This window comes from Leucopleurus acutus (assembly GCF_964270905.1).
Source record: "Leucopleurus acutus genome assembly, chromosome: 1".
NCBI lineage: Eukaryota > Metazoa > Chordata > Mammalia > Artiodactyla > Delphinidae > Leucopleurus > Leucopleurus acutus.
Window position 1 is genome coordinate 90,255,447 of NC_139142.1, and position 12,510 is coordinate 90,267,956.

The 12,510-nt window shown below is 34.4% G+C and overlaps 1 protein-coding gene across 2 annotated transcripts in view; it reads right to left on the minus strand.

The window, feature by feature from the left end:
• The window catches only part of MYEF2 (myelin expression factor 2), a 31,995-nt gene that overhangs the window by 829 nt on the left and 18,656 nt on the right, over positions 1 to 12,510 (minus strand). The window contains exons 10-16 of one of the 2 annotated variants that reach the window (XM_082848038.1): positions 12,055 to 12,156; positions 10,483 to 10,533; positions 10,119 to 10,187; positions 9,716 to 9,814; positions 9,341 to 9,412; positions 7,369 to 7,577; positions 7,238 to 7,289 (exon numbers count right to left, since the gene is read on the minus strand). In XM_082848038.1, the coding sequence (XP_082704164.1) occupies positions 7,238 to 7,289; positions 7,369 to 7,577; positions 9,341 to 9,412; positions 9,716 to 9,814; positions 10,119 to 10,187; positions 10,483 to 10,533; positions 12,055 to 12,156 (654 nt within the window). The remainder of the gene's footprint in view (positions 1 to 7,237; positions 7,290 to 7,368; positions 7,578 to 9,340; positions 9,413 to 9,715; positions 9,815 to 10,118; positions 10,188 to 10,482; positions 10,534 to 12,054; positions 12,157 to 12,510) is intronic. The other variant, XM_082848039.1, reaches the window with a different exon arrangement.

Sequence of the window (12,510 nt, forward strand, 5' to 3'; positions counted from 1 at the left end):
AAACATCAATGATTTTAAAACAGCGCATCATATAAGCATTATTCTCATCATTTTATATTCTGAATATAATGCAATTCATATAAAGTTATGAATATATACAGGTTATAATATACAAAATTGAAATCAAAATAAATTTGCTTAGGATTTAATATTTTATTAAAATAAAAATTTTTAATGTTAAATCGTTACTTCTAAAGTGAATTTTATAGCAAGATAAGGTAAGCTAGCACAAAATGACACCAAGTCACCATGCCTAATAACAAACTTACAAATTCAAACAAAATTATTTTTAGAAAAACAATTGCTCTTTTATGCCCAATCCCCTAATCTCTCTTCCCTCCCTTTTATCCTCCATTTCACTCTTTTATCCCTGAAAACAGTAGCAACTGCCCAGAAATTTAACTTTTACCAGGCCACAAAGAGCTCCGCTAATTCTGCTTTTCAACCACAGTGCCAAAGTCATTTATTCAATATGACAATTTGAACTCCACATGTAAGAGTGGCACCAAGTATATTACAGAAACAGGCATGGACGAGATACTGTAGATTTAAATCAATAAAAGTAGAAAACAGTGATGATAAGAGCACAAAGAAGAACCTTAGAGAAACTTCCAGGAGGAGGAAAACCAGACAATGGTTCTGTTTATAGTTAATATCATTACTGACTCTATACAGACTGGTATTTGAAATAAATGAATACATTTATCAAAATACGTAGCCATAAAAATCCATCATCCAAACCAGAAACTTCAGAGAGTAAAAGAGAGAGTTAATAATAATTACACACAAATAACAGATGTAAACATTGAGACTATCCCCAGGCATACAAGGATGTATGATAACCCAGTTCACACAGATTTAGATGTGAGGTGACTACTTGCCATGTTTCCCTCCCGTTGAGTATTATAGTTGCCAGATCACTATGGGCTAATTTTAGTCTGGCAATAAAATCAAACAGTCAGACATATTTAGTTCTATAAAGGGACAAAAAAAGGAAAAGGGGGGAAGGTAAAAGAAAAGGGCTTGGGCTTCCCTGGTGGCGCAGTGGTTAAGAACCCCCTGCTAATACAGGGGACACAGGTTCGAGCCCTGGTCTAGGAAGATCCCACAGTCCGCAGAGCAACTAAGCCCGTGCACCACAACTACTGAGCCTGCACTCTAGAGACTGCGAGCCACAACTACTAAGCCCACGTGCCACAACTACTGAAGCCCGCACGCCTAGAGCCTGTGCTCTGCAACAAGAGAAGCCACTGCAATGAGAAGCCTGCGCACTGCAACGAAGAGTAGCCCCCGCTCGCCACAACTAGAGAAAGCCCACGCGCAAAGACCCAATGCAACCCAAAATAATAAATAAATTAATTTAAAAAAGGGCTTATCAAAAAATTGCATAAGCCCTTTCCAGGCGATGGGATGAACTTTTAATCCCAATGCATGAGTAAGATTTTTTTTTCCTGTTTAAATTTTGATCTGAATGATTTCTACAACATCCTAGGCTACTTTTCTTCTTTTGTTTATTCATCCATCCCCGCCCTGCCCCATTACTGCGTTTTTTAAAAACCAACTGATAGGTAATCACTCACCCACTCAATACTAATTAAATGGTTCAAGTTAATAAATATCACACTGAACCAAAACCATGATCTGTAACCCAAGCCAGGCAGTCTTTAACTGTGTTCTAAAAGTTATAAAACAGACTAATTCCCAGAGAAATTATTATAATGGTTAAAGTAGATCCAAAACTTTTTAACCTACAACAGGTAAAAAACCAAACACACCCCTGTGCACCATTAGTGGGAATGTAAACTGGTGTTGCCACTACAGAAAACTGTATGGCAATTCCTCAAGAAATTAAAAATAGAACTACCATAAGATCCAGCAATTCCCCTCCTGGGTACTTATCCGAAGAAAATAAAAACACTAATTAAAAAAAGATACATGCACCCCTATGTTCACTGCAGCGCCATTTACAACAGCCAAGATATGGAAGCCACCCAAGCATGCACTACTCAGCCATAAAAAAGAATGAAATCTTGCCATTTGCAACAACATGGATGAACCCAGAGGGTATTATATGCTAAGTAAATAAGTCACAGAAAGATAAATACTGTATAATTTCACTTATATGTGGACTCTAAAAACCAAAAGAAATGAACGTAACAAAACAGAAACAGTTATACAGAGAACAAACAGGTGGCTGTCTGAGTGGAGGGGGCTGGAGAGAAGAAAGAAATAGTAAAGGAAGATTAAGAGGTACAAACTTCCAATTGCAAAATAAATGAGTCACGGGTATGAAAAGTACAATGTGAGGAATATAGTCAGTAACTATGTAATATCTTTTTATGGTGATATATTGTAACCGGACTTATCGTGATGATCATTTGAAAAGTATGGAAATATCGAATCACTATATTGTGTAACAGGAACTAACATAGGGTTGTAGGTCAATTATACTTCAAAAGCAAAGAAACAAACTCATAGAAAAAAAAAGAGATCATTTTGTAGTTACCAGAGGTGGCAGGTGGAGTGGAGAGGGGAAACTGGAGGAAGGGAGTCAAAAGGTACAAACTTCGAGTTATAAGATAAATAAGTACTAGGGATGTAATGTACAACATGATAAGTGCTGAGTGTTACATATTAAAGTTGTTAAGAGAGTAAATCCCAAGAGCTCTCATCACAAGGAAAATCTTTTTTTCTATCTCTTTAATTTTGTATCTATGGGATGATGGACGTTCACTGAACTTCTTGTGATAACCATTTTATATGTGTAAGTCAAATCATTATGCTGTACACCTTAAAATTATACAGTGCTATATGTCGATTCTATCTCAACGGAACTGGAAGAAAAAAATTTAAAAAAAATACAGAAATCACATTTTCTAACAAACATCATAAAATGAAACTGGAGACTATATATATATATTTTTTAAAGCTTTAAAGACAAATGCAAAGCAATTTCCAGAGTCATAGTCCTCTTAGTATCTCAAATGCTGGGACCTGAAAAAAAAGCAAGTTTAATTAAAGAAGCATACCTTGGTAAATGGGAGCACTTTACAGTGATTTTGAAGAGAACTGTGGAGAATTTTCAAGAGCTTTTAAGGTTAAATGTTCTTCATTATCCTAAATTTATCGGTTTTTCTTAACATAAGTATCCCACCATAGGTTTATTAGCAATACTAAGGTTCACTCAAGCAAGAAATCTTCAAAACTTCAAAGGAAAATATGTAATAATCTCTTGCAAAATCCGTTAATCTCCCAGGACAAGTTTCTCTTTTTTTCTCTTAAATTTCCTCTCTTTTTAGGAATCATGACTCAAACCCCCAAATTCCTGACCTCACAGTGATCTCAAGGCTTTTCTAGCTGACACGGTCTATCAGCTAAGATACTTGAACCTTCTTACAGTTTGGACACTCAGGTTTATAGAGAAAGTAACTTATAGATACTTGTTTCACGGTTAGATTGCCCCAAAAAACCCCTAGGTATAGAACTAGAAAGTTCTGTTTTCTAACTTTCTTCTCAATCCCATAAAAACACCAACTGAGATATATTCTTTTCTAAAGATAAATAATTGAGGAGAAAAAAATTTAGTTTTAATTAATTAAAATCAGACTTCTCTGGTTTTGTACATGCTCCGAGGACTCTTAAATGACTGAAATATCTACTGATCTTGTGTGATTCCAAGAAAAACAAAATAGGGCTGCTATTTTAGCAACAGTATAAAAGAGTATGCAATGAGAAATCAGTATTACAGTAATCAAAAATACTGCTGTTACATATACTAACTACAAAAAATGACTCTCCTGCAATAAAAGAAACCTTTCTGCTTTATTTAACTCAGCCTATTAAGTAATCTTGTGGGGTATACTCTGGAAAATGATGATGTAAAAGCATATCTAAAAACTGACCAAATTAAAGCATAAATAAATAAATAAATGGTTTAATAAAACCTACTTCCAAAGTACAGCTGTAACATAACCACAGGACAAGAAAGCAAAATCAGATATTCTACAAGAAACTATAATTATGATATGGGGGACAAAAACCAAAGTTTGAGTGTTTCTTTACAAACAAAAGAAAGTGACTATCTATGAATATTCTTCATATATTGTTTTTACTCTTACTGCATTATTTTTACTGTTATTTTAATCTAGAGTCCACTAGCCATGCTTGAAGCACCATGTGTTTTAGTAAATAAAATCTACCACAAGTCTCCATTCTCTATGCAGGTAACAGGTAGCATACTGATGTAAAAAATGAAAATAATGGAAACCTGTGGAACAACGTTATATTTGGTATGGTTTATAGCAGGAATAATTAAGAATGGGCTTTCCTTGCTCTGCAGTTCTAAAACACACTAAGCCAGAGTATAGTTAAAGTGTACAGACAATATGGAAGTTTGAAAAACTACACCTATTTGACTTCATTAACACAACCTGAACTAATGCGGGGTCCAACTCTGAATGGGTTAGTTATTTATACTCAGTCTTCTTAAAAATGTGTATTGAGGAATTACATATAGCAAAATAAAAGAAGATCTACTTTACTATACTCACTTCCTTCTCATCTTGTTATATTTGGGGATATATGAATACATTTTTTCCTGAATTATACCTGCTAAGGAAATGTTGTATTGAGGGTTATTTAACTCATACTCCAACATTTTCTTGATCTTTGTAATTGCCCCACCAAGGACAATTAACCACTCTAGACATCTAATAATCAGAGGGCTTGCTGATGGGCCATTTACTAGCAGTTACTGTCTAGAGGAGAGCAGGGAGTACCACTAGACTCCTACTAAGAAGTAATCAAGAGAATATACTTACTCACCTTGGGCCCAGGGGGTTAAAAAAATAGCAAAAAACTGACTTCTACTGTGAAAAGGGGCACTATTGGCTTGGAGCAGGTTAAAAAGAAACTTTCCATTCTAAGAAAGAAAAGCTAAGATTTGAAAATAAATAAAGTGATGTGTGGCAGAAAAACAGATGGTTCAGTTCATACAAGCCAGATAATTTCCATAGTTGTCAATAGCTGGACACTTAATTCTATAAATTATTACTGTAACTTATCTTCCTTTCCATCAATGTAAGTTCAAGGTTAAAAACAGGAAGATGGTAGGAAATTATTTACTATGGTATTACCTTAATATAAATCTGAAAGTCAAAAGCTTTTACAATTAGAATTGAGAAAACAAAACCAAAAAGCATTACTCTCATGATATAATACAGACTGATCAAAAAGGGACATAAACATAGAGCTAAAATAACAGAGTTAAGCACTTTATTTTATTGGCTAAAATGTTGTACAGATTTTTTAAATGTAGATTTGGGGACTAGTTTTTCCTTTTAAAAAATGTTTTTGAATTGTTGATGTCCTTCTGTCAAAACAATGCCAGCAACAAGTATAGAAGCCCACCAAAAGACCTCAAATTTGCTGCAAGCCTTGCTCATATCTAATCTTGAAAGGAAATCTGCCTACGTACAAGGAAACAGTCAACTCAGTTTTGGTCACATTTTCACTAATGTCATTTGTTTGCCCCACTTTGTTCTTTATCTTGTTTCATTTCTACTTTTTAAAATAAAGTCATATGTCATCAGGAGATTCTTCTTCACTGAAACTACAACAGCAGGGATTATCTATACTTGCTGCCACTGCTCCTCATTTGATGGATCTCACTAAGGCCGTAATATGCTCATTTCCCCTGTAGCCTATGGGATTCACGGGTAGATGCTGCTTACTCATCCTGGTAGATCTCCTTACTCCTAACAAAGACTACCAACACCTCAAAACAACTTGATAATTCTGCTTTCTCTTAGTAGCAACTATTTACTAGTTGACTTGTTTACAACAACTTTTTTATCAATAAAAATTATCTTTCTCTTCTTTGAATAAAATGTAAATAAATATAAATTAAAAGATGATCAACAAAAAGGAGCCACTAGAACACTGTAGACAGATCCACACTGTATGTTCTTTGAGGGCAGGGGTAATATCTTACTTTCTTCCCCTTTCTAATCCTAATGATGAGCAGACTACCAAAAATACAATATTTGTAGATTTACTTAATAAATAACCAAATAAATGAATAAAGATCTTTTCAGAATGCTTAACTCATTCATAACATTTAATAAACTCCTACTATACGTGCAGAGGCAACGAAATGTGCTAGAATAAATAGATGATGGTTCTTGCCCTCAAGAGCCTCCATCTGGGAGGGAAGAAAACATGTGAACAGATTACCACAAGAAAAGTTAGGTATAAAGTACTCTGAGAACACATTAGAGAACAGTTTCCAGAAGGATCACTTTGATCCCCTCTGACAGTGACTACAAAGGTTACTTTTGTGGGAGAACACTAAACTTATCCCCTTCATGATCTCCAGAAATTAAAGATATATTCCAAATACTCTTAACTTTCCATTAACTCTCAAAGGTTGAATATACCACTTTTACTTAGCTATTTTTCATCATTATATCCCACCGACATAGTTGTACTATTAATACTCTCTGGGTTACCATGCAATAGCAAAAAAAAACGAGCAGGAAATCTGTTACTTTGTTCTACTCACACTAAATCTCTCATCATTACAAAAAAAAGGCCCTCTTTTAAAAGTAATAAACCACCTAATCATCTACAGACCTAATGAATATATTACGGTCGTATAGGTAGTATCATTATAGCCAAGAACAGTTTATAAAAGGAACAGAAGGACCGCCAGAATGTACCTGTCTAAGGCATTCTAGGCAGTGGGTTCTATGCTATCAGCTAAGTTTCCTTTATTGTATAGGTGACAGAGTGTGCAGAACGGGTCTCATCTATTAACTCCATATCACTTGGATGTCAGCATTTCATTGGGTCATGTTGGCAAAGCACTGTACTACATTATAAACAAAGAAATACATATACCATTTGTTAGTATTTCCCACATAAAAAACATCCTTTTAAATTCAAGCAATGATGATATAGTAACCATTTAAAAATCAGGTAATAAAATAAGCCCTTTCTTTATCCACAGGAGACAATGACAGACTGTACTCTAAATCTTGTTATTTAGTAGTAATTTGCACTGCTGTACGTCAGAGGATAGCAAAATAATTCATTTCTTTGAAGTGGAATTAAACCTGTCATACTACCCAGGAATAAGCATCTGGGCAGGTAAAGGTCTAAGCAGTATTTAAAAGTTTAAAATCAATTTTTCCTCCATAATCAATATCAATATATCTACAGTCATTGGCATACTTACCACACTGACTGAATTTCTCTTTTAGTTTCTGCCAAGTCAAGTCAAAAGGCAGCTAGAATGAAAAAAGGTATTAGTAACAGATATACAAGGAAAAAAATAATTTTAAGTATACTTTACATTTAGTTGCTTACATTTCTGACAAATATCTGGTTGCCTTTGGAGCCTATTCTGTCTCTCATTCCGCTTCCCATAGGACCTGATAAAAATCCTCGATCCATATCGATGCTCCTTTCCAGTATAGCTCCTATACCTGGTCCCATTCTATCAAAGCTGGAACTCATCCGATCCAGTCCCATCCCCATTCCTCCAGTCACACTGTTCATGCCACCCATTCCACCACCTGGATTTTCAAGAAGGGAAGGGAGGATTTGGGAGTTTGGTGTTTTTGTTTTAAGAACAGAAGGAAGAGGAGAAGGAAGAGGAAGAAGGAGAGAAAGAGGAGGGAGAGAATCATTTTTGAGAAAGAAAGAGAGAAAAATTAATTCATTTATGTAATTAGACAATATATAAATAAAATTATTTTTATACACACAATATAACAATCTTCCAAGGAACAGATTTTAGTTTTGTATATATTCAGTTAGTTGAATGTTAATGGCTAACTGAATCTGTTCATACTATTATACATATACATTTCTAAAAAATTATATCCTGATCATAAAACATAAGTTATATAAATTTTCTATCAATGACTTTATTCATTAATGTTATAGTAGTTTGTATCCTCACTTTTATCTTTTAATAATACCAAGCTTAGTAATTGTTAGAACAAAGACATATGGGGTAAATTCAAATAATTACAACTACGACATATCAACTGTTGCTCTCATACTGTCCTACATAATATTCTTTTCCTAGCTTACCTTTCACCTCAGTATCTTGTTTTGTATACAATTGCTCTTTTCATATCAATCCAATTTTCAATAACCACAGAAAAAGCTAACTTTTAGTCTCTATGTTATACAGAACTTGTGGAGATAACAACAAAAACTGGAATCACACTCTTTTAGCCAGAGCTTAAAAATCTAGCTTGTAGCTCGTACCCACTTGATTCTTATACATTGAGTCCCCTTTAACTATTCCAATCCTACTCTTTCTCAATCGTATCCTTTTTTCTCGTACCCAATATCCCCACTCTAAAAATTAACATCACCCTCAAATTGGCTTTCTGTGAATAACATATATAAAATTAGGGGAACAGAAGTATAAACACTGAGGTGAAAAAGGAAGGTAGGGAAGTTATGATTAACAGGAAAATGGCCAAGGCCGAAAAGATGATGAAAAGAAGGAATAAAATGAGAAGCAAGGTACAATGGAAGTATCTTCAGCTGACAAGATTTTTTTTAACTCACTCTTAGAAGAGTTCAAGTAGACTTTGTTTCCTATTTGTGAGATTTCAATCAATTAAAGGAAGTCGGTAACTATGGAGAGCTCACATAGACATGGTTCAGTAAGCAACATGGGTCAAAAACTAAGCTTTGTGTTAAGGGTTAATATAAGGCCTAAAATGTACTAGTGGAAACAGAGGGAAGAAATTTGGCATTCCCCAGTTTTGCAACAATAGTACTCTTGATTCTATCAAAGAAAAGGTTTAAGAAGCAAGGAAATAAGCATTTCTTTTATCTTTTAACCTTGCCCTCAACCTCAGGAGGTCTCCAGAAGTGTTAGATCTGAGGTGATTCACCTGCGTTTACCAAAAGACACAATTTTTTTTCACAAATGAAATAAGCTAGTCTCCAACAGCAGTTATAGAGAATAAGCAAAGAAACAGAGTTGGTGCTAAAGCTAATGTTGTTCGTGACATATGATCAGAAAAAGCCCCAGATTCTTTAGTTGGAATAAAGGTTCTTGAGTTGGGTGACAGTTAACACATATTCTGGTGTTAGTTTAGAAATGTCAAAGAAGTAAAATTCAAAGTTAGTTAAGAAGTTTCCAACAGCAATAAAACAGTAAAGCTCAATAAATATCAAAGTTTCTCTAAATTATGACAAGTCATATCAACATATAAGAACAAAGTATTACAATACTACAGTAACTACTCTTGCAAAGTTTTTTGCAAGTATTCAAATATTACTGTAAAATTCTAGTAAAATTTAAACCTACTTATTCCAGATCCTACTGGACCCATGTTAGAAGCTCCTATTCTTCCTGCAAACCCTCCAATCATTGCACTGCCTAAACAAGGATGGAAAGATAATATACTAATTAATTTAAATAATCATACTTTGAAATTCCCAAGGTATTATGCTCTCAGAAGATGTACAATAACTGAAAAGTATAAAGTCTTCTACAAATAGGGTTCAAATATGTAAGACACTGAAAAAGAGAGCTAGTACATTAAAACCTCTGAAGTATTTTTCTTCAAGTAATAAATTGCACGAAACATTATAAATTTCTAATTTTTCATACAAAAAAAGACAGCCAAACTTTGAAAAAATACAACCTGCAAAAAGAAAAGAAGTAAACAGCCAGCCCTACCAAGTCTACCAAAGGAATCTCCAAAGCCTCGATTTATTCCAATATCACCACGTCCAAAATCTCTCTCCATGCTACTAGTCATCGCACCACGGTATAGCTCTGAAAAGATTATGCAACAAATTAACCCTTTTTCAAGTATTATCAATAAACAGTAATCCATTTAGGAACTTATTGAAACTAAACTGTAATGACAGCAAAAGCCACAATACAAGAAGTCCGTGATTTACCCAACCTACTTCACATGCCACAGATATCCCAGTTCCGCTCTGCCTGTCCCTACCCCTGGTGCCCATACATCCTCTGAAAACATCTACAGTATCCATTCCTAAGTAAAGGGGGGACATTTTTAATAATGGAGGAAATGAAATGTAGTATACACATCCCACTATATACATTTACCTACCTCCCATTCGACCAACTCCTCCAAATCCTCCCATGCTACTCATTGCTTCCAGACCACCAAACCCAATTCCTATGGAATAAAGGTTAAGTTTGAGATCTGTCAGTTATATAGCTGAAAGGTATATTTTGTAAATATTAAGTCTCATCAGTAAGCTCTTCATCCACCCTACCTTGTGCAACTGCTTCTTAACACATCACCTTCCATATCCCTTAAGTATGTACCAGGCTCAATTTCTGCTAGCAGTCTTTAGGACGTGAGCCAACAATAAACCATGACTTTTGTTTCCCTTGGAATTCTCAACATAGTTTCTAACTTACTAAACATGGTGATGGGTACATACAAGAAAACAAATGCTTATACATACCTCCTCCAATTCTATTCATTCCTCCAAAACCTGGACCATCCATTCCCATACCTCAAATAAAATACACAGTATGTACTTTCAGTAAATCTTATTTTAATGACTAAAGAATGACATAATGCAACACAGCAAAATAGATACCAATGGTCTAGTCACAGTGGAATACTAGAGAAGCAGCAGGGCACAGATGGGACGGTTTAAAGTGCTATGCCACAGCAGGTGTCTAATCATGAGTCTTCAAAAAGGCCTCTTTGAATATTTATTAGACAAGAAAACAAAATTCACTGGTCATACTCACATTCAGTTAGAGAATATCTAGGACTAGGTAATCGTTCATTTTTTTTTTTCAGCTCAGACACACAAATATCACTACAGCAGATTGAGAGATCAGGTCAGAAAGTAAGGACTCCTTTAAACATGGCAGCTAAGGGAGCAGTAAAAAATGAAAGAATAAAAATAGTATGTGTTTAGGAGGGTAGAGGGCCTAAGAGTAAGGGAGAAGATTTCCATCTGTTTAGACCATAATGATTACCATAACTACCCTCACAATTTAAAATGTAACTATAGCATCTCAACAAAAATAGAAACCAGATAGCATTAATTAGTCCATCAATTAAAACAGCAATTCTCAAAATATGGTCTAAGGACCTTTGAGGGTTCAATAGGTCAAAACTCCTTCATTATCCAAATAACACTAAGATATTGACTGTTCTACTCTCATTTTCTCATGAGTATAAGGTGGAATTTTCCAGAAACTACATGATAGATGACACTGTAACAAACTGAATGCAAAAGCAGATACAAGAGCATGACTGTCTTGCATTAAGCCAAACATTAAAGAGATGTACAAAAAGGTGAAATAATATCACTCTCCTCACTAATTTTTGTATTGGAAAATACAATTTATTTTCTTAAAAATTACATTTATTTTAACACATAATGTGTTTATCATTGTTATCTTAAATAAATATGTAAATTTTTTTAAATTTCTAAGTTTTAATTTCAAATACAGTAAATATTGACAAATATAACCACATAAGCAAAAGCACTTTGGGGTCCTCAACAAATTTTAAGAGTATAAAAGGGTTCTGAAATCAAAAAGTTTAAAAATCAATCTTCAAACATAAACTGTAGGTTATTCTACGTGAATAGCCAAACAGCTATCTGAAAAGCTACCCTCCCAAATAGATATTCAAATTTAAATTGCTTATATGGTAGTATTTCAGCCATTCCACAAATACTGTATATCCATGATACACAAGGCATAGACTATGTTGAATATTCTCCTTCTACCTTAAAGACAATTCAAAATCTAAAAGGCTAAAGGCTAGCTAAAAGTGCTAAAAGGCTAGCTGTAACGTGGCTGCCCTCAGAGGAACCCTCCTGACCTTCTGTTCAACCTCTTTCACGTTCTCTGCTCTCAAAGGTTTCATTCCTTTTTCAGACTAAAGTAACATCTTAAATATTCAACTATAAACTACAGTCCTTTAAGTATTATTACACACTAGTAAATATAAGCTTTACAATGTAGCAAATGTATCATTTAAAAAGAAACAATAAAGTTAGAATACTCACCACTTGGACCTAAATTCCCCATTACACCACCTATGTTCAACTGGCTGGCACTAATAGGCTGTCCACCTGGACCAAGTCCCATTCCAATGCCTCCAAGACCACCTAAAACACAAATAAGAATATTACCAACTCTTATATGATCAACTAACTGGCACTGAAAAAATTTTTAAAGCTATATGCCTGTAGTAGTATTTCTAAAATTTCGCAAATTTGTAAATAAGAGCACCACAGTTCTTGTTTTCATTGGAATGCAGCACATTGAAGCCTCACTATAATATCATTTACTAATGAGAAGTGTTTTATGAAGCAGATCCATCTTATATCCCAGTCAAAGGCATACTGAGAAAGAGTAATGAAATACCAAGAGGATTTTGAACCACCTTATAAATGACATACATATCTGAAAATAAGAATCTTGCTTGAATCTGTAGACCCTCTTAAAACCTAGGAATTACT